This window comes from Phyllobates terribilis, unplaced genomic scaffold (assembly GCF_046119375.1).
Source record: "Phyllobates terribilis strain yellow unplaced genomic scaffold, ASM4611937v1 Scaffold_8__6_contigs__length_399053987, whole genome shotgun sequence".
Lineage (NCBI taxonomy): Eukaryota > Metazoa > Chordata > Amphibia > Anura > Dendrobatidae > Phyllobates > Phyllobates terribilis.
In genome coordinates, this window is record NW_027362768.1 from 391,060,976 (window position 1) to 391,083,233 (window position 22,258).

Below are 22,258 nucleotides of genomic sequence, written 5' to 3' on the forward strand. Positions count from 1 at the left end.
CTGGTGCAGTCACTGTGTACATACATTACATTACTGATCCTGAGTTACCTCCTGTATTATACTCCAGAGCTGCACTCACTATTCTGCTGGTGCAGTCACTGTGTACATACATTACATTACTGATCCTGAGTTACCTCCTGTATTATACTCCAGAGCTGCACTCAGTATTCTGCTGGTGCAGTCACTGTGTACATACATTACATTACTGATCCTGAGTTACATCCTGTATTATACTCCAGAGCTGCACTCACTATTCTGCTGGTGCAGTCACTGTGTACATACATTACATTACTGATCCTGAGTTACCTCCTGTATTATACCCCAGAGCTGCACTCACTATTCTGCTGGTGCAGTCACTGTGTACATACAATACATTACTGATCCTGAGTTACATCCTGTATTATACTCCAGAGCTGCACTCACTATTCTGCTGGTGCAGTCACTGTGTACATACATTACATTACTGATCCTGAGTTACATCCTGTATTATACCCCAGAGCTGCACTCACTATTCTGTTGGTCCAGCCACTGTGTACATACATTACATTACTGATCCTGAGTTACATCCTGTATTATACTCCAGAGCTGCACTCAGTATTCTGCTGGTGCAGTTACTGTGTACATACATTACTGATCCTGAGTTACATCCTGTATTATACTCCAGAGCTGCACTCACTATTCTGCTGGTGCAGTCACTGTGTACATACATTACATTACTGATCCTGAGTTACCTCCTGTATTATACTCCAGAGCTGCACTCACTATTCTGCTGGTGCAGTCACTGTGTACATACATTACATTACTGATCCTGAGTTACATCCTGTATTATACTCCAGAGCTGCACTCACTGTTCTGCTGGTGCAGTCACTGTGTACATACATTACATTACTGATCCTGAGTTACATCCTGTATTATACTCCAGAGCTGCACTCACTATTCTGCTGGTGCAGTCACTGTGTACATACATTACATTACTGATCCTGAGTTACATCCTGTATTATACTCCAGAGCTGCACTCACTATTCTGCTGGTGCAGTCACTGTGTACATACATTACATTACTGATCCTGAGTTACATCCTGTATTATACTCCAGAGCTGCACTCACTATTCTGCTGGTGCAGTCACTGTGTACATACATTACATTACTGATCCTGAGTTACATCCTGTATTATACTCCAGAGCTGCACTCACTATTCTGCTGGTGCAGTCACTGTGTACATACATTACATTACTGATCCTGAATTACCTCCTGTATTATACTCCAGAGCTGCACTCACTATTCTGCTGGTGCAGTAACTGTGTACATACATTACATTACTGATCCTGAATTACCTCCTGTATTATACTCCAGAGCTGCACTCACTATTCTGCTGGTGCAGTCACTGTGTACATACATTACATTACTGATCCTGAGTTACATCCTGTATTATACTCCAGAGCTGCACTCACTATTCTGCTGGTGCAGTCACTGTGTACATACATTACATTACTGATCCTGAGTTACCTCCTGTATTATCCTCCAGAGCTGCACTCACTATTCTGCTGGTGCAGTCACTGTGTACATACATTACATTACTGATCCTGAGTTACATCCTGTATTATACCCCAGAGCTGCACTCACTATTCTGCTGGTGCAGTCACTGTGTACATACATTACATTACTGATCCTGAGTTACCTCCTGTATTATACCCCAGAGCTGCACTCACTATTCTGCTGGTGCAGTCACTGTGTACATACATTACATTACTGATCCTGAGTTACCTCCTGTATTATACTCCAGAGCTGCACTCAGTATTCTGCTGGTGCAGTCACTGTGTACATACATTACTGATCCTGAGTTACATCCTGTATTATACTCCAGAGCTGCACTCACTATTCTGCTGGTGCAGTCACTGTGTACATACATTACTGATCCTGAGTTACATCCTGTATTATACTCCAGAGCTGCACTCACTATTCTGCTGGTGCAGTCACTGTGTACATACATTACATTACTGATCCTGAGTTACCTCCTGTATTATCCTTCAGAGCTTCACTCACTATTCTGCTGGTGCAGTCACTGTGCACATACATTACATTACTGATCCTGAGTTACCTCCTGTATTATATTCCAGAGCTGCACTCATTATTCTGCTGGTGCAGTCACTGTGTACATACATTACATTACTAATCCTGAGTTACCTCCTGTATTATACTCCAGAGCTGCACTCACTATTCTGCTGGTCCAGCCGCTCCCCCTCCCCCTACACCATGACATCTGGTCCGGTTACCTAATAAATAATAACAATATAATAAACAATAACCGACAAATTATATACATACTAATATATACATTCTTTCTTTTTTTTTTTTTTTTATAAATAAAATAAATTCTAACTATACAAATATATACAAGACAAAACAAAACCCCCCACACTCGAGCCCACCAGTCCCTCCCCGGCACTGACCTGAGAGCTGCTCCTGCGTCTCATGCCTCAGTCCAACGTCCATAGGACAGATCAGGCAGTGCCAGTTTTTCACCCAAATAACCAGTGTCCCACAAGATGAACCCACCTCCCCCCTTTTCCCTCCACCCAACCTAACACCTCCACCCAAACCCATATATACAATATATACAGAAACAAACAATACAATAACCACAACTGACAAAGCCCAAGTTCGGCGCCTGCAGCCCTACATCACTGTCTACTGATCAATAAAACAAAAATCTATGGTGTCAGCAGCAGCCCACCACCAGGAGAGGAGACGACCAGACTAGGGCACACTGAAAGAAAAGCCCCTCCAGAGGAGAGCGGCCCTCCGTGTACCCAGTCTCTCATACTCCAGAGAGCGCACCTTCACCAGGTCACCGAGTATGGTCCTAAACACATCGTCCACTGGGAGGATTTTCCGCTGCGTCGATACTAAGCACCGTGCGTTCCACGTGTGATACCTAACCACTGCGCTAACTAGAAATAAGGTGCAGCGGTCCCGACCACCCAGGTCCCCGAATGCTCCATAGGCCCATTCCGCATAAGAGAGACCGGCCAGCCGGGGCCAGCCAATGGAGGCGCCCACCCTGTTGTACACCTCTGTGTTAAAGGGACAACGAAGCAGGAAGTGGTCCATGCTTTCAAGCATGGTACTACAATGCTCCCGAGGACAGTTCCTGTCCTCAGAGCTCCTACACTTCAGATTGTCCCTCACACACAGTTTCCCATGGAAGCAGCGCCAAGCCAAGTCCCAAACCTTCGAGGGGATCCTGATAGAATTCAAAAGATGCAGACCCACCCCAAGATCCCGACTTGGGCAATCCCTGAGCGCCAGAGGCCTCTGAAAATGGGTCAACAGAACCCTTTTGTCAAGGAGCTTCCTTGGCAGAGTCCTGACCTCCCACATTCCCAGACCCCACCGGCGAATTACCTTCAGAACCACGGTAGCGTAAGCCGGGAGATGTCCATGCGGTGTGCGGAGATCCTTCACTTGCCCTCCTGTCTCCCATTCCTGGAAGAAAGGCTGAAACCATCCCTTACAGGAGAATACCCACGGAGGAGCCCTCTCTTTCCAGAGGTTTGCAATATTGATCTTAATGAAGGTATTCACAAGGAATACCACAGGGTTGACCATACCCAACCCTCCTAGTCTCCTCGTACGGTAAGTAACCTCCCTCTTGACCAGGTTCAGTCTATTCCCCCATAACAGTTGAAAGAACAAACTGTAGACCCGAGTCCAGAGAGGCTCTGGCAAGATGCACACACTGCCCAGATAGATCAGCAAAGGGAGCAGGTAAGTTTTGATCAGGTTTACCCTTTCCCTTAGGGTCAAAGACCAACCCTTCCATTGGTTCACCTTCTGAGTGGCGATCTCTAGCCTGCTGTCCCAATTTTGTTTGGGGTAATCCCCCTGGCCAAATTCGATGCCAAGAACTTTTGCAGAGACTTTGGGTTCTGGAAGGGTGTACGGGAGATCAAAACCAGGATCTCCTCCTCCCAGCCAGAGACTCTCACACTTATCCCGGTTGATCTTAGACCCGGATGCCTCCGAGTAGCGATTTACCTCTGACATCAGCCATTCTGCCTCCCCATCAGAGGAAACAAAAACGGTGACGTCATCGGCATACGCCACCACTCTCAGAGTGGCTTCCGGTGCTGCCCGGTCCATCCCGATCCCAGCCAACGGTCCACGCTCCACCCTCCTAACAAGTGGGTCAATCGCAAACACGTACAGTAGCGGGCTCAAGGGACAACCCTGGCGAACACCACACCCAACCTCAAAAGAGTTGCCAATCCAACCGTTCACAAGCGGGAAACTCTCTGCCCCAGAGTACAAGGTCTTAAGCCAATCAACGAACCCCCCCGGCAGGCCATACCTCAGAAGGACAGACCAGAGGTACTCATGATTAACTCGATCAAACGCTTTTGCCTGGTCCAATGACAGCATGTACCCCTTCCAGTGGCCAGCCCTACCCTGCTCCACCGCCTCTCGGACACAGAGTACAGCACTAATTGTACTGCGGCCCGGAACAGAGCAATGCTGGGCCCCCGAAAGGAGCTGGGGTGCAAATTTCACCAGCCGATTAAACAGCACCTTTGCCAAAACCTTCCTGTCTGCATTGAGAAGCGCTATGGGACGCCAATTCTCAATGCAAGATGGGTCCTTACCCTTTGACAAGATGATCAGGGCAGACCTCCTCATTGACTTTGGCAGAGTGCCCGAGGAAAGACACTCATTGAATACCTCAGTCAAGAGGGGAACCAAGGCGTCCTTAAAGGTCTTATAGAATTCAGATGTTAAGCCATCCGGACCGGGAGATTTCTTCAGGGCAAGCCCTTCAATCGCCAACTTAACTTCCTCTTCCCTGATCATCTCTATCAAAACGCCAAGAGAGGGGTCTACCCCTGGTTCGGGGACGGCTTCAGCCAGAAAAGCCGACATCTCATCCCAATCCAGATCCCTCTTCCCCAAGAGATGCGAGTAGAAGGATCTGACGACCTCCAGGATCCCTGATCTGGATCTTTTCAGGGACCCCGCAGTGTCAACCAGTCCTGTAACAACTTTACTATTCACTGACATCTTGCAGTTTCTGTAAGGGTCGGGCGAGCGGTACTTCCCGTAATCCCTCTCAAAAACTAAAGATGCGTGTCTATCATACTGACACCTCATTAGCAAAGATTTCACTCTGGAGATCTCCTCGCGGCTACCTCCAGTTGAGACAAGATGCTCGAGTTTCCTCCTCAGGCCCTGATACAGGCGGTAACTGTCCAGGCTCCTGAGGCTCGAGAGCTGGCGGAAGAATCTCGCCACCCTTTTCTTGAACATCTCCCACCACTCTGACTTACTACTACAAAGATCCAGTAAGGGTACCTGACTCTGAAGAAAATCCTCAAAGGACTGTCTTATCTCCGCTTCTTCCAAGAGAGACGAATTGAGCCTCCAAAAGCCGCTTCCCATCCGGGGGTCTCTGTAACATTCAGGGAAAACAAAATCATACAGTGATCGGAGAACTCCACCTCAACAACAGATACTGCTGAAGAGACGGCTTCCTCCTTTAAATAAAACCTGTCTATCCTGGACCTGCAGTTACCTCTATGATAGGTGAACCCCTCGTGGCCTGGGGTGTGCCGGATGTGGACATCCACCAGGCGAGCCTCACTAGCTATACTATTAAGGGCGACGCTATCATAAGTCAGCTTGTCTCTGGAACCTCCTCTATCCCGGGGCCTCGTGACAGTGTTGAAGTCCCCTCCAAAGACGACCTGCCGACTCGTAAAAAGGTAGGGCTTGATCCTCATAAAGAGACACTTCCGGTCCCACTTAGATTGGGGACCATAAATGTTAATGAGCCGAAGCTCCTGTCCCTTCATGAGGACATCTAATATCAGGCACCTCCCCATTTCTAACTCAATAACCCGTCGGCATTCTACCGGTGCGGTAAAAAGGACCGCCACTCCGCTATACGGCTCGGCCGCAAGAGACCAATAGGAGGGCCCGAGTCTCCACTCCCTCTTAGCTATAAACACCTCTGCCATATTTGGCAGCCTGGTCTCTTGCAAAAAGAAAATGTCAGCTTCAACCCGGCTGAGAAAATCAAAGGCCGCAAATCTAGCCATATTTGACTTAATGCTGGCGACATTAATGGACGCCAGTGTCAACGGAGTGGGTACCGCCATCATTGGTGATTGAGTTAGATGGCTTTCCTCTTCCCACTCCCCTTATCCTCTGCCTCAGAGGAGGAATCCTTCCCCCTCTTTAATGACACAGAGGTGTCCATTCCCACATTTTTCCTTCTTTTCTCGTCCTTGTCTCCGGACTCTGGGCCAGTCCCTCCCCCCAAGGACCCTGCATCCCCAGGAGAAGGAGACTCGGCGCCCCCTGTAAGCTCCGCTGAAGCCGGATCCTCACCCTCAGCCTACTCCTCAGAGGAAGAGATGTTATCAAGGGCTTGGAACCGGTTAGAAAGACCAACCAGAGGGGAGTCAGTTTTACCTTCCTTAGGTATCTTGGTCAGAGCGGGAGAAGATGTTTTATCTCCCTTCTTTCTCTTCTTTTTGGTGCCGAGCTTACGCTTGTGCTCTAGCCACCGCTTATTATCCTCATCCATACTTTCATAATGGGAGGATTCTGAGGCAGAGGCAGTTTCCTCCCTGTGGATCCTCCTGACCTCCTCATCCAACTCATCATCCCTCGGGGCCTCAGCAGCAACACTGGCATCCAGGACAGGGGCTGCCCCGGTAGTCTGGGGCTCGCCCCGCTCCCTCTCCTGTCTGCGCTTGTCTAGACGCCTCAGCTGGGCAGGCGTTTTATTATTGCTTTTCTTCCCTGGCCCCTCAGCTCCCCCACCCCTGCTAGTCCCCTCCCCAGCAGAATCGGCCTCACGGCTTACTCCCACCGGGGTCTCGACTGCATTAGCAAAGGAGCGAGGACAACGGCTGAATGGGTGACCTAACTCACCACACAGGTGGCACCTAATCTCCACACAAGAGGCGGCAAGATGGCCGACACCCCCACACAACGCGCATTTCTGCACGGTGCAGTTTGCACTGAAGTGTGTGGGGTCGCCGCACCTGTGACAGAGCTTCGGTTGCCCCTGGTAGAAGACCAGGATACGATCCCTACCCAGGAAGGCAGACGATGGAATGTGGGCAACCGTACCACCTGAACGCTTAAGTTTTACCATAAACGTCCAGGCCCCTGACCAGATACCAAACTCGTCGCGGTTTTTCTTTGGCATCTCCACCAGCTCTCCATACCGACCAAGCCACGTCATGATGTCATAGCAAGAAAGCGACTCGTTACGAGTCATCACGGTCACTTTCTTGATCTGGTTTTGGCGAGACACTGCCTGAACGGCAAAGTCTCGCCAGCCGGGCTCATTTTTTGCCAGCTCATAATTCGCCCAGAAGAGCTCAAGCCCCTCCGGCCGAACAAAGCTGATATCAAACTCAGGCGTGGAATAGGGATGTATCAAGGCGTAGATGACAATCGCCTTGAAGCCCATCCTCAGCAGGAGCTCCACAACTTTAGACCTTGGAGGACATGCATCACTGCCCCTCCACCGAAGACGGACCACATTCCTACGCACACTGCCTGGCCCGGCTGTTGGGAGGTACCACACTGTATTCCCCCCTTGTTGCTCTCGGAAGGCCCCGAGGCCATGCCTCTCTATCCAGAAGGATAGATCATCCTCTCGACCCTCTACCATTAGTGATCTCTCCCCCTTCTTTAGAGCCTCCAGAAGGCGCCGTTGCAACATGCCGTCCCCAAAGCCCGGAGACGAGGAGGATGCCCTATTTGCCCCGGAGGTGACACTGGCATAACTCTGGACAGGTGTTGCCACCCCCGGGGGGTCAACCGGACCAGTGACCACATCAGCCCGAACAGCAACACCATTACCGACCTCCATCTCACCCTCCACCAAACCAGCAACCACACCACTAGACAATGAATTATCCTCATTCACCTCCACCACCACATTTATTCCTGCTGGACCAGTAACAATGGCGGATGACCTTTTGACCTCTGCATCAGGCACAAGGGGCTCAGTCACCTCCATAGAACTGGAGGCGACCTCACCCCCGGTCTTATGTGTGCCCTCCACATCATTGGTCGGAATTTCTGCTGTTTGGCATTTGGTATAATGTGCCGCTGATCTTTAGATGCTGTTAGGCGCCGCTGATCTTTAGCATCAGGATCTTCCGGACCAGCGACGCCAACACAAAATAGCACTTTGGTGGGAGGACCGGAACGCTCAGCCCCGACAGCCCCCTCACACTGCCGTCGCTTCTCAACTAAGTGATCAGCGGCAACAGCATTCAGAGGCGCCGAGGCTACCGGAGCTGCCCCCGACACCGGGCCGCTCCCCCCTCCCACTGAGGAGCGCACCACAGCATCGTGGCCTGATGGAACGCCCGCCGCCGGGCCGCCCTCACTGTCCAGCCTCTCGGCTGATGCACCTCCTGCTGCGTCCCCACTGCTACAAGCAGAGACGGAGCTCTGCGCCTCACTACCGCGCTCTGTAATCTCCCCGCGCCTTTGCACCGGATCCACAGCAGAACCCGGGCTGGGCTGAGCAACGGGGCTTATACAGCGAGCTGAGCCTGCCGCCGACTCAGGGGGTACAGGGAGGGGGGCATATACGTATCTTACCACCTCCTGCAGCTTTGGCTTGGTCTTCTTTGCCTTTTTGTGGCCCCCAGGTGCCTCTTCTGGTAGATCGTCACCAAGATGGAAGTTTTGGAGGCACACTGGGGACTCCAGGAGCTATATTCCGCCATTAGCGCCCCTCCCTGGCCGCTGCTGTCACTGTCCTCCCCAGAGCCGGCAGAACTGCGACCGGATGTCACTGTCGCCTGTCCTGCAGGGAGCTCGCTGCACGTGGCCTGCGGGTGACTTTGCAGGCTGCCAGGTGGGGCTTCCTGCTGGTCATCATCACTCTCATCATCCACCTGGCTCTCAGGCTGCAGCCCCATCTGCCTTTGCTCTCTGGTATCAGCCATTTCTCTGAATCGGTCTTCATTTATCAGTTTTTCCTTGAATAGACCACTCTGCTCTCTGATGGTGGCTTTCCTCAGTTCCAGGCGTTGAATCTCGCTGCTCAGTCTTTTTACCTCGGCTTGGAGCTTGGCCTTCCTTGGTTTGGCGGCCCCCGCAGCTTTGGCGCTTGTGCAGCGCAGCTCCTCCCGGAGCCTCCTGATGACCTTACTGGCATCTTCATACTCACGGAGGCGGATCATGACCCGGGAGGCATAGGTGAACACAGACTCCCGGGGTCCCTGCAGCGCCCAACCCCCCTCAGGGAGGTCGGCCTCACCTCCGTGAGCACTCAGCTTTCCTCCGGAAGGAGCGCCATCTTGCACGCCGCTGTCAGGCTTTTCCTCCATGCTGGAAGCCTTGCGGCTTCTGGGGGTCTCCACAATCCCGGGGGGAGTAGGAGCCACATTGCTACGACTCCTGGTGCAGCGTCTCACCCCCGAGTCCTCTGATGTGCAGGCCGGTTGCTGGTTTCTTCTGCCCCCCGCCGGCCTGGTTCGGGAAGCAGAAGCCTGGGACTTGGCTCCATCACTCATCCCAGAAACCCGCTCCCTCCCTGGGAAAGAGAGAGAGCAGGTCCCCAGGTGGAGAGGTGTTGGTTTCTCAGAGATCAGGAGCTCACAGCAGGATCTGCAGCCACCACACCCGTAACCAGCACACTGACTAGCAGCTGATCAGAGCTGCACCCAGTATGCTGCTGGTGGAGTCACTGTGTACAGACATTACATTACTGATCCTGAGATACATCCTGTATTATACTCCAGAGCTGCCCTCACTATTCTGCTGGTGCAGTCACTGTGTACATACATTACATTACTGATCCTGAGTTACATCCTGTATTATACTCCAGAGCTGCACTCACTATGCTGCTGGTGCAGTCATTGTGTACATACATTACATCACTGATCCTGAGATACATCCTGTATTATACTCCAGAGCTGCCCTCACTATTCTGCTGGTGCAGTCACTGTGTACATACATTACATTACTGATCCTGAGTTACCTCCTGTATTATACTCCAGAGCTGCCCTCACTATTCTGCTGGTGCAGTCACTGTACATACATTACATTACTGATCCTGAGTTACATCCTGTATTATACTCCAGAGCTGCACTCACTATTCTGCTGGTGCAGTCACTGTGTACAGACATTACATTACTGATCCTGAGATACATCCTGTATTATACTCCAGAGCTGCCCTCACTATTCTGCTGGTGCAGTCACTGTGTACATACATTACATTACTGATCCTGAGTTACATCCTGTATTATACTCCAGAGCTGCACTCACTATGCTGCTGGTGCAGTCATTGTGTACATACATTACATCACTGATCCTGAGATACATCCTGTATTATACTCCAGAGCTGCGCTCACTATTCTGCTGGTGCAGTCACTGTGTACATACATTACATTACTGATCCTGAGTTACATCCTGTATTATACTCCAGAACTGCACTCACTATGCTGCTGGTGCAGTCACTGTGTACATACATTACATCACTGATCCTGAGTTACATCCTGTATTATACTCCAGAGCTGCGCTCACTATTCTGCTGGTGCAGTCACTGTGTACATACATTACATCACTGATCCTGAGTTACATCCTGTATTATACTCCAGAGCTGCGCTCACTATTCTGCTGGTGCAGTCACTGTGTACATACATTACATTACTGATCCTGAGTTACATCCTGTATTATACCCCAGAGCTGCACTCACTATTCTGCTGGTGCAGTCACTGTGTACATACATTACATTACTGATCCTGAGTTACATCCTGTATTATACTCCAGAGCTGCACTCACTATTCTGCTGGTGCAGTCACTGTATACATACATTACATTACTGATCCGGAGTTACATCCTGTATTATACTCCAGAGCTGCACTCACTATTCTGCTGGTGCAGTCACTGTGTACATACATTACATTACTGATCCTGAGTTACATCCTGTATTATACTCCAGAGCTGCACTCACTATTCTGCTGGTGCAGTCACTGTGTACATACATTACATTACTGATCCTGAGTTACATCCTGTATTATACTCCAGAGCTGCACTCACTATTCTGCTGGTGCAGTCACTGTGTACATACATTACATTACTGATCCTGAGTTACCTCCTGTATTATACTCCAGAGCTGCACTCACTATTCTGCTGGTGCAGTCACTGTGTACATACATTACATTACTGATCCTGAGTTACATCCTGTATTATACTCCAGAGCTGCCCTCACTATTCTGCTGGTGCAGTCACTGTGTACATACATTACATTACTGATCCTGAGTTACCTCCTGTATTATACTCCAGAGCTGCCCTCACTATTCTGCTGGTGCAGTCACTGTACATACATTACATTACTGATCCTGAGTTACATCCTGTATTATACTCCAGAGCTGCACTCACTATTCTGCTGGTGCAGTCACTGTACATACATTACATTACTGATCCTGAGTTACCTCCTGTATTATACTCCAGAGCTGCACTCACTATTCTGCTGGTGCAGTCACTGTGTACATACATTACATTACTGATCCTGAGTCACCTCCTGTATTGTACTCCAGAGCTGCACTCACTATTCTGCTGGTGGATATTTTTAGGTCTTTTGACTATAATCTGAAGTCGCTCAGTTGTCGGCTGCTCCCATGGACTCAGAATTCTCTCCATGTTACACTGCAGAAAAATATCAACTATGATGTCTACCAAAAGAAAGGTGAGGTCTTCTATCACGCTTGTCCCTTTTCTCTCCTAACCGTCTCCTCTCCTCTCCTGATCGTCTCCTCTCCTGATCGTCTCCTCTCTCCTGACAGTCTCCTCTCCTCTCTCCTGATCGTCTACTTTCCTCATTTTTGATCGTCTCTGGATTTTCTCCTCTCCTCTCTCTTGATCGTCTTCTCTCCTGACCGTCTTCTCTCCTGACCGTCTTCTCTCCTGACCGTCTTCTCTCCTGACCGTCTTCTCTCCTCTCTCCTGATCGTCTCCTCTCCTCATTCTTGATCGTCTCCTGATCGTCTCATCTCCTCATTCTTGATCGTCTCCTGATCATCTCCTCTCCTCTCTTGACCGTCTTCTCTCCTGACCGTCTTCTCTTCGTCTCCTCTCCTCATTCTTGATCGTCTCCTGACCGTCTCCTCTCTCTTCTCCTGACCGTCTCCTCTCTCCTGACAGTCTCCTCTCTCCTGATCGTCTCCTTACCTGACCGTCTTCTCTCCTTTCCTGACCGTCTCCTTTCCTGATCGTCTCCTCTCTCCTTTCCTGGTTGTCTCCTCTCTCCTGGTTGTCTCCTCTCTCCTGGTTGTCTCCTCTCTCCTCTCCTGACCGTCTACTCTCTCCTCTCTCCTGACCGTCTCCTGTCCTGACCGTCTCCTCTCCTGGTCGTCTCCTCTCTCCTGTCCTGGCCGTCTCCTCTCCTGGTTGTCTCCTCTCTCCTCTCCTGACTGTCTCCTCTCCTTGTCGTCTCCTCTCTCCTCTCCTGACCGTCTCCTCTCCTGGTCGTCTCCTTTCTCCTCTCCTGGTCGTCTCCTCTCTCCTCTCCTGGTCGTCTCCTCTCTCCTCTCCTGGTCGTCTCCTCTCTCCTCTCCTGGTCGTCTCCTCTCTCCTCTCCTGGTCGTCTCCTCTCTCTTGACCGTCTCCTTTCCTGGTCGTCTCCTCTCTCCTTTCCTGGTCGTCTCCTCTCTCCTTTCCTGGTCGTCTCCTCTCTCCTTTCCTGGTCGTCTCCTCTCTCCTTTCCTGGTCGTCTCCTCTCTCCTTTCCTGGTCGTCTCCTCTCTCCTTTCCTGGTCGTCTCCTCTCTCCTTTCCTGGTCGTCTCCTCTCTCCTTTCCTGGTCGTCTCCTCTCTCCTGGTCGTCTCCTCTCTCCTGTCCTGGTCGTCTCCTCTCCTAGTCGTCCCCTCTTTCCTGTCCTGACAGTCTCCTCTCCTGGTCGTCTCCTCTCTCCTGTCCTGAACGTCTCCTCTCCTGGTCGTCTCCTCTCTCCTGTCCTGACCGTCTCCTCTCCTGGTCGTCCCCTCTTTCCTCTCCTGACCGTCTCCTCTCCTGGTCATCTCCTCTCCTGGTCGTCTACTCTCTCCTGTCCTGACCGTCTCCTCTCCTGGTCGTCTCCTCTCTCCTCTCCTGACTGTCTCCTTTCCTGATGGTCTCCTCTCTCCTTTCCTGATCGTCTCCTCTCTCCTGGTTGTCTCCTCTCTCCTGGTTGTCTCCTCTCTCCTGGTCATCTCCTCTCTCCTCTCCTGACCGTCTCCTTTCCTGATTGTCTCCTCTCTCCTGACCGTCTCCTCTCTCCTGGTTGTCTCCTCTCTCCTGACCGTCTCCTCTCTCCTCTCCTGACCGTCTCCTCTCCTGGTCATCTCCTCTCTCCTCTCCTGGTCGTCTCCTCTCTCCTCTCCTGACCGTCTCCTCTCCTGACCGTCTCCTCTCTCCTCTCCTGACCGTCTCCTTTCTCCTCTCTCTTGATCGTCTCCTCTCCTCTCTCCCTCTTCTTCCCTCAGATTATGTCCGTGACTGCATCGTGGGTGACGGGGCGTCTTATCGTGGTACAGTGTCAACAACAAACAAAGGGAAGCGCTGTCAGCACTGGCGGCTGAAGTTCCCCCATGAGCATAAGTAAGTGCCCCCCGTAGTGAGGGTGCGCTCTGTGTGCCCCCCGCAGTGAGGGTGCGCTCTGTGCGCCCCCCGCAGTGAGGGTGCGCTCTGTGCGCCCCCCGCAGTGAGGGTGCGCTCTGTGCGCCCCCCGCAGTGAGGGTGCGCTCTGTGCGCCCCCCGCAGTGAGGGTGCGCTCTGTGCGCCCCCCGCAGTGAGGGTGCGCTCTGTGCGCCCCCCGCAGTGAGGGTGCGCTCTGTGCGTCCCCCGCAGTGAGGGTGCGCTCTGTGCGTCCCCCGCAGTGAGGGTGCGCTCTGTGCGTCCCCCGTAGTGAGGGTGCGCTCTGTGCGTCCCCCGCAGTGAGGGTGCGCTCTGTGCGTCCCCCGCAGTGAGGGTGCGCTCTGTGCGTCCCCCGCAGTGAGGGTGCGCTCTGTGCGTCCCCCGCAGTGAGGGTGCGCTCTGTGCGTCCCCCGCAGTGAGGGTGCGCTCTGTGCGCCCCCCGCAGTGAGGGTGCGCTCTGTGCGCCCCCCGCAGTGAGGGTGCGCTCTGTGCGCCCCCCGCAGTGAGGGTGCGCTCTGTGCGCCCCCCGCAGTGAGGGTGCGCTCTGTGCGCCCCCCTCAGTGAGGGTGCGCTCTGTGCGCCCCCCGCAGTGAGGGTGCGCTCTGTGCGCCCCCCGCAGAGAGGGTGCGCTCTGTGCGCCCCCCGCAGTGAGGGTGCGCTCTGTGCGCCCCCCGCAGTGAGGGTGCGCTCTGTGCGCCCCCCGCAGTGAGGGTGCGCTCTGTGCGCCCCCCGTAGTGAGGGTGCGCTCTGTGCGCCCCCCGCAGTGAGGGTGCGCTCTGTGCGCCCCCCGCAGTGAGGGTGCGCTCTGTGCGCCCCCCGCAGTGAGGGTGCGCTCTGTGTGCCCCCCGTAGTGAGGGTGCGCTCTGTGTGCCCCCCGTAGTGAGGGTGCGCTCTGTGTGCCCCCCGTAGTGAGGGTGCGCTCTGTGTGCCCCCCGTAGTGAGGGTGCGCTCTGTGTGCCCCCCGTAGTGAGGGTGCGCTGTTACTCATGAGTGGTGATGTCGTCTTGGGACTTTCTTCTCAGATATTCGCCGTCTGCTCAGAACGGCCTGGACGAGAATTACTGCCGCAACCCGGACCGTGACCGGAACGGACCCTGGTGCTACACCACCGACAAGAGCGTCCGCTACCAGCCGTGCAACGTCAAGAGGTGCGAGGAGGGTGAGTGCCCGCGTGCAGTCCTATGTCAGTGGAGCTTATACAAGGGATTACGGCCTGGTGCAGTCCTACGTAAATGGAGCTTATACAAGGGGTTCACGACCTGGTGCAGTCCTACGAAAATGGAGCTTATACAAGGGATTACGGCCTGGTGCAGTCCTACGAAAATGGAGCTTATACAAGGGGTTCACGACCTGGTGCAGTCCTACGTAAATCAAGCTTATACAAGGGATTACGGCCTGGTGCAGTCCTACATAAATGGAGCTTATACAAGGGGTTCACGACCTGGTGCAGTCCTACGTAAATCAAGCTTATACAAGGGATTACGGCCTGGTGCAGTCCTACATAAATGGAGCTTATACAAGGGGTTCACGACCTGGTGCAGTCCTACGTAAATCAAGCTTATACAAGGGATTACGGCCTGGTGCAGTCCTACGAAAATGGAGCTTATACAAGGGGTGCACAAGCTGCTGCAGTCCTATGTAAATTGCGGCTTTGTATAAAGAGGTTTTGTATTTTTCTTCCTCATCAATAATAACATCTGTTTGTTGGTCCCGGGGCCGCTGTTCTCTTGGCGGGGCCGGGGTCCGGGGCCGCTATTCTCTTGGTGGTGCTGGGGTTCAGGGCCGCTGTTCTCTTGGTGGTGCTGGGGTTCAGGGCCGCTGTTCTCTTGGTGGGGCTGGGGTTCAGGGCCGCTGTTCTCTTGGTGGTGCTGGGGTTCGGGGCCGCTGTTCTCTTGGTGGGGCCGGGGCCGCTGTTCTCTAGGTGGGGCCGGGGTCTGGGGTCGCTGTTCTCTAGGTGGGGCCGGGGTCTGGGACTGCTGTTCTCTAGATGGAGCTGTGGTCTGGGACTGCTGTTCTCTAGGTGGGGCCGGGGTCTGGGACCGCTGTTCTCTAGATGGGGCCGGGGTCTGGGGCCGCGGTTCTTTAGGTGAGGCCGGAGTCTCGGACCACTGTTCTCTAGGTGGGCCCGGGATCCGGGGCCGCTGTTCTCTAGGTGGGGCCGGGGTCCGGGGCTGCTGTTCTCTAGGTGGGGCCGGGGTCCGGGGCTGCTGTTCTCTAGGTGGGGCCGGGGTCCGGGGCCGCTGTTCTCTAGGTGGGGCCGGGGTCCGGGGCCGCTGTTCTCTTGGTGGGGCCGGGGTCCGGGGCCGCTGTTCACTTGGTGGGGTCCGGGGCCGCTGTTCTCTTGGTGGTGCTGGGGTTCAGGGCCGCTGTTCTCTTGGTGGGGCTGGGGTCCGGGGCCGCTGTTCTCTAGGTGGGGCCGGGGTCTGGGACTGCTGTTCTCTAGGTGGGGCCGGGGTCCGGGGCCGCTGTTCTCTAGGTGGGGCCGGGGTCCGGGGCCGCTGTTCTCTAGGTGGGGCCGGGATCCGGGGCTGCTGTTCTCTAGGTGGGGCCGGGGTCCGGGGCCGCTGTTCTCTAGGTGGGGCCGGGGTCCGGGGCCGCTGTTCTCTTGGTGGGGCCGGGGTCCGGGGCCGCTGTTCTCTTGGTGGGGCCGGGGTCCGGGGCCGCTGTTCTCTAGGTGGGGCCGGGGTCTGGGACCGCTGTTCTCTAGATAGGGCTGGGGTCTGGGATCCGGGGCCGCGTTCTCTAGGTGGGGCCGGGGCCGCTGTTCTCTAGGTGGGGCCGGGATCCGGGGCCGCTGTTCTCTAGGTGGGGCCGGGGTCCGGGGCTGCTGATCTCTAGGTGGGGCCGGGGTCCGGGGCTGCTGTTCTCTAGGTGGGGCCGGGATCCGGGGCTGCTGTTCTCTAGGTGGGGCCGGGGTCCGGGGCCGCTGTTCTCTAGGTGGGGCCGGGGTCCGGGGCCGCTGTTCTCTTGGTGGGGCCGGGGTCCGGGGCCGCTGTTCTCTTGGTGGGGCCGGGGTCCGGGGCCGCTGTTCTCTAGGTGGGGCCGGGGTCTGGGACCGCTGTTCTCTAGATAGGGCTGGGGTCTGGGATCCTACGTAAATGGAGCTTATACAAGGGATTACGGCCTGGTGCAGTCCACCGTAAATGGAGCTTATACAAGGGGTGCACAAGCTGCTGCAGTCCTATGTAAATTGGGTTGGTCACGGGGTTGCTGTTCTCTTGGTGGGCCCGGGCCGCTATTCTCTTGGTGGGGCCGGGGTCTGGGACCGCTGTTCTCTAGATGGGGCCAGGGTCTGGGACCGCTGTTCTCTAGGTGGGGCCGGGGTCTGGGACCGCTGTTCTCTAGGAGGGGCCAGGGTCTGGGACCGCTGTTCTCTAGGTGGGGCCAGGGTCTGGGACCGCTGTTCTCTAGATGGGGCCGGGGTCTGGGGTCGCTGTTCTCTAGGCGGGGCCGGAGTCCGGGGCCTGGGACCGTTGTTCTCTAGATGGGGCCGGGGCCTGGGACCGTTGTTCTCTAGATGGGGCCAGGGTCTGGGACCGCTGTTCTCTAGGTGGGGCTAGGGTCTGGGACTGCTGTTCTCTAGATGGGGCCGGGGTCTGGGGTCGCTGTTCTCTAGGCGGGGCCGGGGTCTGGGACCGCTGTTCTCTTGGCGGGGCCGGGGTCCGGGGCCGCTATTCTCTTGGTGGTGCTGGGGTTCGGGGCCGCTGTTCTCTTGGTGGAGCTGGGGTTCGGGACCGCTGGTCTCTTGGTGGGGCCTGGGTCTGGGGCCGCTGGTCTCTTGGTGGGGCCGGGGTCCCGGGCCGCTGTTCTCTAGGTGGGGCCGGGGTCTAGGGTCGCTGTTCTCTAGGTGGGTCCGGGGCCGCTGTTCTCTAGGTGGGGCCGCGGTCTGGGGCCGCTGTTCTCTAGGCGGGGCCGGGGTCTGGGACCGCTGTTCTCTAGGTGGGGCCGGGGTCTGGGACTGCTGTTCTTTAGGTGGGGCCGGGGTCTGGGACCGCTGTTCTCTAGATGGGGCCACGGTCTGGGGTCGCTGTTCTCTAGGCGGGGCCGGGGTCTGGGACCGCTGTTCTCTAGATGGGGCCAGGGTCTGGGGTCGCTGTTCTCTAGGTGGGGCCGGGGTCTGGGACTGCTGTTCTCTAGATGGAGCTGTGGTCTGGGGCCGCGGTTCTCTAGGTGGGGCCGGGGTCTGGGACCGCTGTTCTCTAGGTGGGGCCGGGGTCTGGGACTGGGACTGCTGTTCTCTAGGTGGGGCCGGGGTCTGGGTTCGCTGTTCTCTAGGTGGGGCCGGGGTCTGGGACCGCTGTTCTCTAGATGGGGCCGGGGTCTGGGGCCGCGGTTCTTTAGGTGAGGCCGGGGTCTCGGACCACTGTTCTCTAGGTGGGGCCGGGGTCTGGGACTGCTGTTCTCTAGGTGGGGCCGGGGTCTGGGTTTGCTGTTCTCTAGGTGGGGCCGCGGTTCTCTAGATGGGGCCGGGGTCTGGGGCCGCGGTTCTCTAGGTGGGGCCGGGGTCTCGGACCGCTGTTCTCTAGGTGGGTCCGGGGTCTGGGACCGCTGTTCTCTAGGTGGGTCCGGGGTCTGGGACCGCTGTTCTCTAGATGGGGCCGTGGTCTGGAGCCGCTGTTCTCTATGTGGGGCCGGGGTCTGGGACTGCTGTTCTCTAGGTGGGGCAGGGGTCTGGGACCGCTGTTCTCTAGATGGGGCCGTGGTCTGGAGCCGCTGTTCTCTAGGTGGGGCCGGGGTCTGGGTTCGCTGTTCTCTAGGTGGGGCCGCGGTTCTTTAGTTGAGGCCGGGGTCTCGGACCGCTGTTCTCTAGGTGGGGCCGGGGTCTGGGACTGCTGTTCTCTAGGTGGGGCAGGGGTCTGGGTTCGCTGTTCTCTAGGTGGGGCCGCGGTTCTCCAGGTGGGGCCGGGGTCTGGGACCGCTGTTCTCTAGATGGGGCCAGGGTCTGGGACTGCTGTTCTCTAGGTGGGGCCGGGGTCTGGGTTCGCTGTTCTCTAGGTGGGGCCGGGGTCTGGGTTCGCTGTTCTCTAGATGGGGCCGGGATCTGGGGCCGCGGTTCTCTAGGAGGGGCCGGGGTCTGGGACCGCTGTTCTCTAGGTGGGGCCGGGGTCTGGGGCCGCTGTTCTCTAGGTGGGGCCGGGGTCTGGGGCCGCTGTTCTCTAGGTGGGGCCGGGGTCTGGGGCCGCTGTTCTCCAGGTGGGGCCGGGGTCTGGGACCACTGTTCTCCAGGTGGGGCCGGGGTCTGGGGCCGCTGTTCTTTAGGTGGGGCCGGGGTCTGGGGCCGCTGTTCTCTAGGTGGGGCCGGGGTCTGGGGCCGCTGTTCTCTAGGTGGGGCCGGGGTCTAGGGGCCGCTGTTCTCTAGGTGGGGCCGGGGTCTGGGGCCGCTGTTCTCTAGGTGAGGCCGGGGTCTGGGACCGCTGTTCTCTAGATGGGGTCTGGGGCCGCGGTTCTCTAGATGGGGCTGGGGTCTGGGATCGCTGTTCTCTAGGTGGGGCCGGGGTCCGGGGCCACTGTTCTCTAGGTGGGTCCGGGGTCCGGGGCCGCTGTTCTCTAGGTGGGTCCGGGGTCCGGGGCCGCTGTTCTCTTGGTGGGGTCGGGGTCCGGGGCCGCTGTTCTCTAGGTGGGGCCGGGGCCGCTGTTCTCTAGGTGGGGCCGGGATCCGGGGCCGCGTTCTCTAGGTGGGGCCGGGGCCGCTGTTCTCTAGGTGGGGCCGGGATCCGGGGCCGCTGTTCTCTAGGTGGGGCCGGGATCCGGGGCCGCTGTTCTCTAGGTGGGGCCGGGGTCCGGGGCCGCTGTTCTCTAGGTGGGGCCGGGGTCCGGGGCCGCTGTTCTCTAGGTGGGGCCGGGGTCCGGGGCCGCTGTTCTCTAGGTGGGGCCGGGGTCTGGGACCGCTGTTCTCTAGATAGGGCTGGGGTCTGGGGTCCTACGTAAATGGAGCTTATACAAGGGATTACGGCCTGGTGCAGTCCACCGTAAATGGAGCTTATACAAGGGGTGCACAAGCTGCTGCAGTCCTATGTAAATTGGGTTGGTCACGGGGTTGCTGTTCTCTTGGTGGGCCCGGGCCGCTATTCTCTTGGTGGGGCCGGGGTCTGGGACCGTTGTTCTCTAGATGGGGCCAGGGTCTGGGACCGCTGTTCTCTAGATGGGGCCGGGGTCTGGGACCGCTGTTCTCTAGGTGGGGCCAGGGTCTGGGAACGCTGTTCTCTAGATGGGGCCGGAGTCTGGGACCGCTGTTCTCTAGGTGGGGCCAGGGTCTGGGACCGCTGTTCTCTAGGTGGGGCCAGGGTCTGGGACTGCTGTTCTCTAGGTGGGGCCGCTGTTCTCTAGGTGGGGCTGGGGTCTGGGGCCGCGATTCTCTAGGTGGGGCTGGGGTCTGGGGCCGCGGTTCTCTAGGTGGGGCCGGGGTCTGGGGCCGCTGTTCTCTAGGTGAGGCCGCTGTTCTCTAGGTGGGGCCGGGGTCTGGGGCCGCGGTTCTCTAGGTGGGGCTGGGGTCTGGGGCCACGGTTCTCTAGGTGGGGCCGCGGTTCTCTAGGTGGGGCCAGGGTCCGGGGCCGCTGTTCTCTAGGTGGGGCTAGGGCCGCTGTTCTCTAGGTGGGGCCAGGGTCTGGGGCCGCTGTTCTCTAGGTGGGGCCGGGGTCCGGGGCTGCTGTTCTCTAGGTGGGGCCGGGGTCTTGGGCCGCTGTACTCTAGGTGGGGCCGGGGTCCGGGGCCGCTGTTCTCTAGGTGGGGCCGGGGTCTGGGGCCGCGGTTCTCTAGGTGGGGCTGGGGTCTGGGGCCGCGGTTCTCTAGGTGGGGCCGCGGTTCTCTAGGTGGGGCCAGGGTCTTGGGCCTCGGTTCTCTAGGTGGGGCCGGGGTCCGGGGCCGCTGTTCTCTAGGTGGGGCCGCTGTTCTCTAGGTGGGGCCGGGGTCCGGGGCCGCTGTTCTCTAGGTGGGGCTAGGGCCGCTGTTCTCTAGGTGGGGCCGGGGTCCGGGGCTGCTGTTCTCTAGGTGGGGCCGGGGTCCGGGGCCGCTGTTCTCTAGGTGGGGCCGCTGTTCTCTAGGTGGGGCCGGGGTCCGGGGCCGCTGTTCTGTAGGTGGGGCCGGGGTCCGGGGCCGCTGTTCTCTAGGTGGGGCCGGGGTCCGGGGCAGTGGTTCTCTAGGTGGGGCTGGGGTCCGGGGTTGCGGTTCTCTAGGTGGGGCCGCTGTTCTCTAGGTGGGGCCGGGGTCCGGGGCCGCGGTTCTCTAGGTGGGGCTGGGGTCCGGGGTTGCGGTTCGGCGTTCTGCCCCTCATGTCATGTTTTTGCTCTGCAGCCGTCTGCCTGAACTGTAATGGTGAGGATTATCGTGGATCGCTCGACCGGACGGAGACGGGCAGAGAGTGCCAGCGATGGGACCTGCAGAGCCCGCACACGCACCCATACAACCCAGAGAAGTAATTACAGGGCCACAACCCCGAGGGCTGGGTGCTAGTACGCCCCTCCATGTGCCCCCCACATTCCTAGAGTCTAATGAACGGCTGATGCCAGCAGAGGGCAACATAGTGTATCCGACTGCTCTGTGGGTCTGGCAGATATGTGGGCGGGGTCTGGAAGTGTGTGGGCGGGGTCTGGCAGTGTGTGGACGGGGTCTGGCAGTGTGTGGGCGGGGTCTGGCAGTGTGTGGGCGGGGTCTGGCAGCGTGTAGGTGGGGTCTGGTAGCGTGTGGGCGGGGTTTGGCAGCGTGTGGGCGGGGTCTGGCAGTGTGTGGGCGGGGGTCTGGTAGTGTGTGGGCGGGGTCTGGCAGTGTGTGGGCGGGGTCTGGCAGCGTGTGGGCGGGGGTCTGGCAGCGTGTGGGCGGGGTCTGGCAGCGTGTGGGCGGGGTCTGGCAGCGTGTGGGCGGGGTCTGGCAGTGTGTGGGCGGGGTCTGGCAGTGTGTGGGCGGGGTCTGGCAGTGTGTGGGCGGGGTCTGGCAGTGTGTGGGCGGGGGTCTGGCAGTGTGTGGGCGGGGTCTGGCAGCGTGTGGGCGGGGGTCTGGCAGTGTGTGGGCGGGGTCTGGCAGTGTGTGGGCGGGGTCTGGCAGTGTGTGGGCGGGGTCTGGCAGCGTGTGGGCGGGGTCTGGCAGTGTGTGGGCGGGGTCTGGCAGTGTGTGGGCGGGGGTCTGGCAGTGTGTGGGCGGGGTCTGGCAGCGTGTGGGCGGGGTCTGGCAGCGTGTGGGTGGGGTCTGGCAGCGTGTGGGTGGGGTCTGGTAGCGTGTGGGCGGTGTCTGGCAGCGTGTGGGCGGGGTCTGGCAGCGTGTGGGCGGGGTCTGGCAGTGTGTGGGCGGGGGTCTGGCAGTGTGTGGGCGGGGTCTAGCAGTGTGTGGGCGGGGTCTGGCAGCGTGTGGGCGGGGTCTGGCAGCGTGTGGGCGGGGTCTGGCAGTGTGTGGCGGGTCTGGTAGTGTGTGGGCGGGGTCTGGCAGTGTGTGGGCGGGGTCTGGCAGTGTGTGGGCGGGTCTGGCAGTGTGTGGGCGGGGTCTGTTATATGGCGGAGTCGTGCGCACTGTCTGGACCTGGCATGTAGTACAGCCTCAGTATGGTGAATGTTGGCGGTCATTTTTGCCCTCTTTGGGGGTCACTGGTTGGTGTTTGCCCTGTCACCTGTGCAGTTATGGATG

At 57.3% G+C, this 22,258-nt stretch overlaps 1 protein-coding gene across 3 annotated transcripts in view; it reads left to right on the forward strand.

Moving 5' to 3' along the window:
- Positions 1-22,258, forward strand: part of MST1 (macrophage stimulating 1) — a 98,565-nt gene that overhangs the window by 68,083 nt on the left and 8,224 nt on the right. For all 3 annotated transcript variants that reach the window (XM_073645187.1, XM_073645189.1, XM_073645188.1), the window contains exons 4-7: positions 11,612-11,724; positions 13,498-13,612; positions 14,671-14,807; positions 20,939-21,059. In XM_073645187.1, the coding sequence (XP_073501288.1) occupies positions 11,612-11,724; positions 13,498-13,612; positions 14,671-14,807; positions 20,939-21,059 (486 nt within the window). The remainder of the gene's footprint in view (positions 1-11,611; positions 11,725-13,497; positions 13,613-14,670; positions 14,808-20,938; positions 21,060-22,258) is intronic.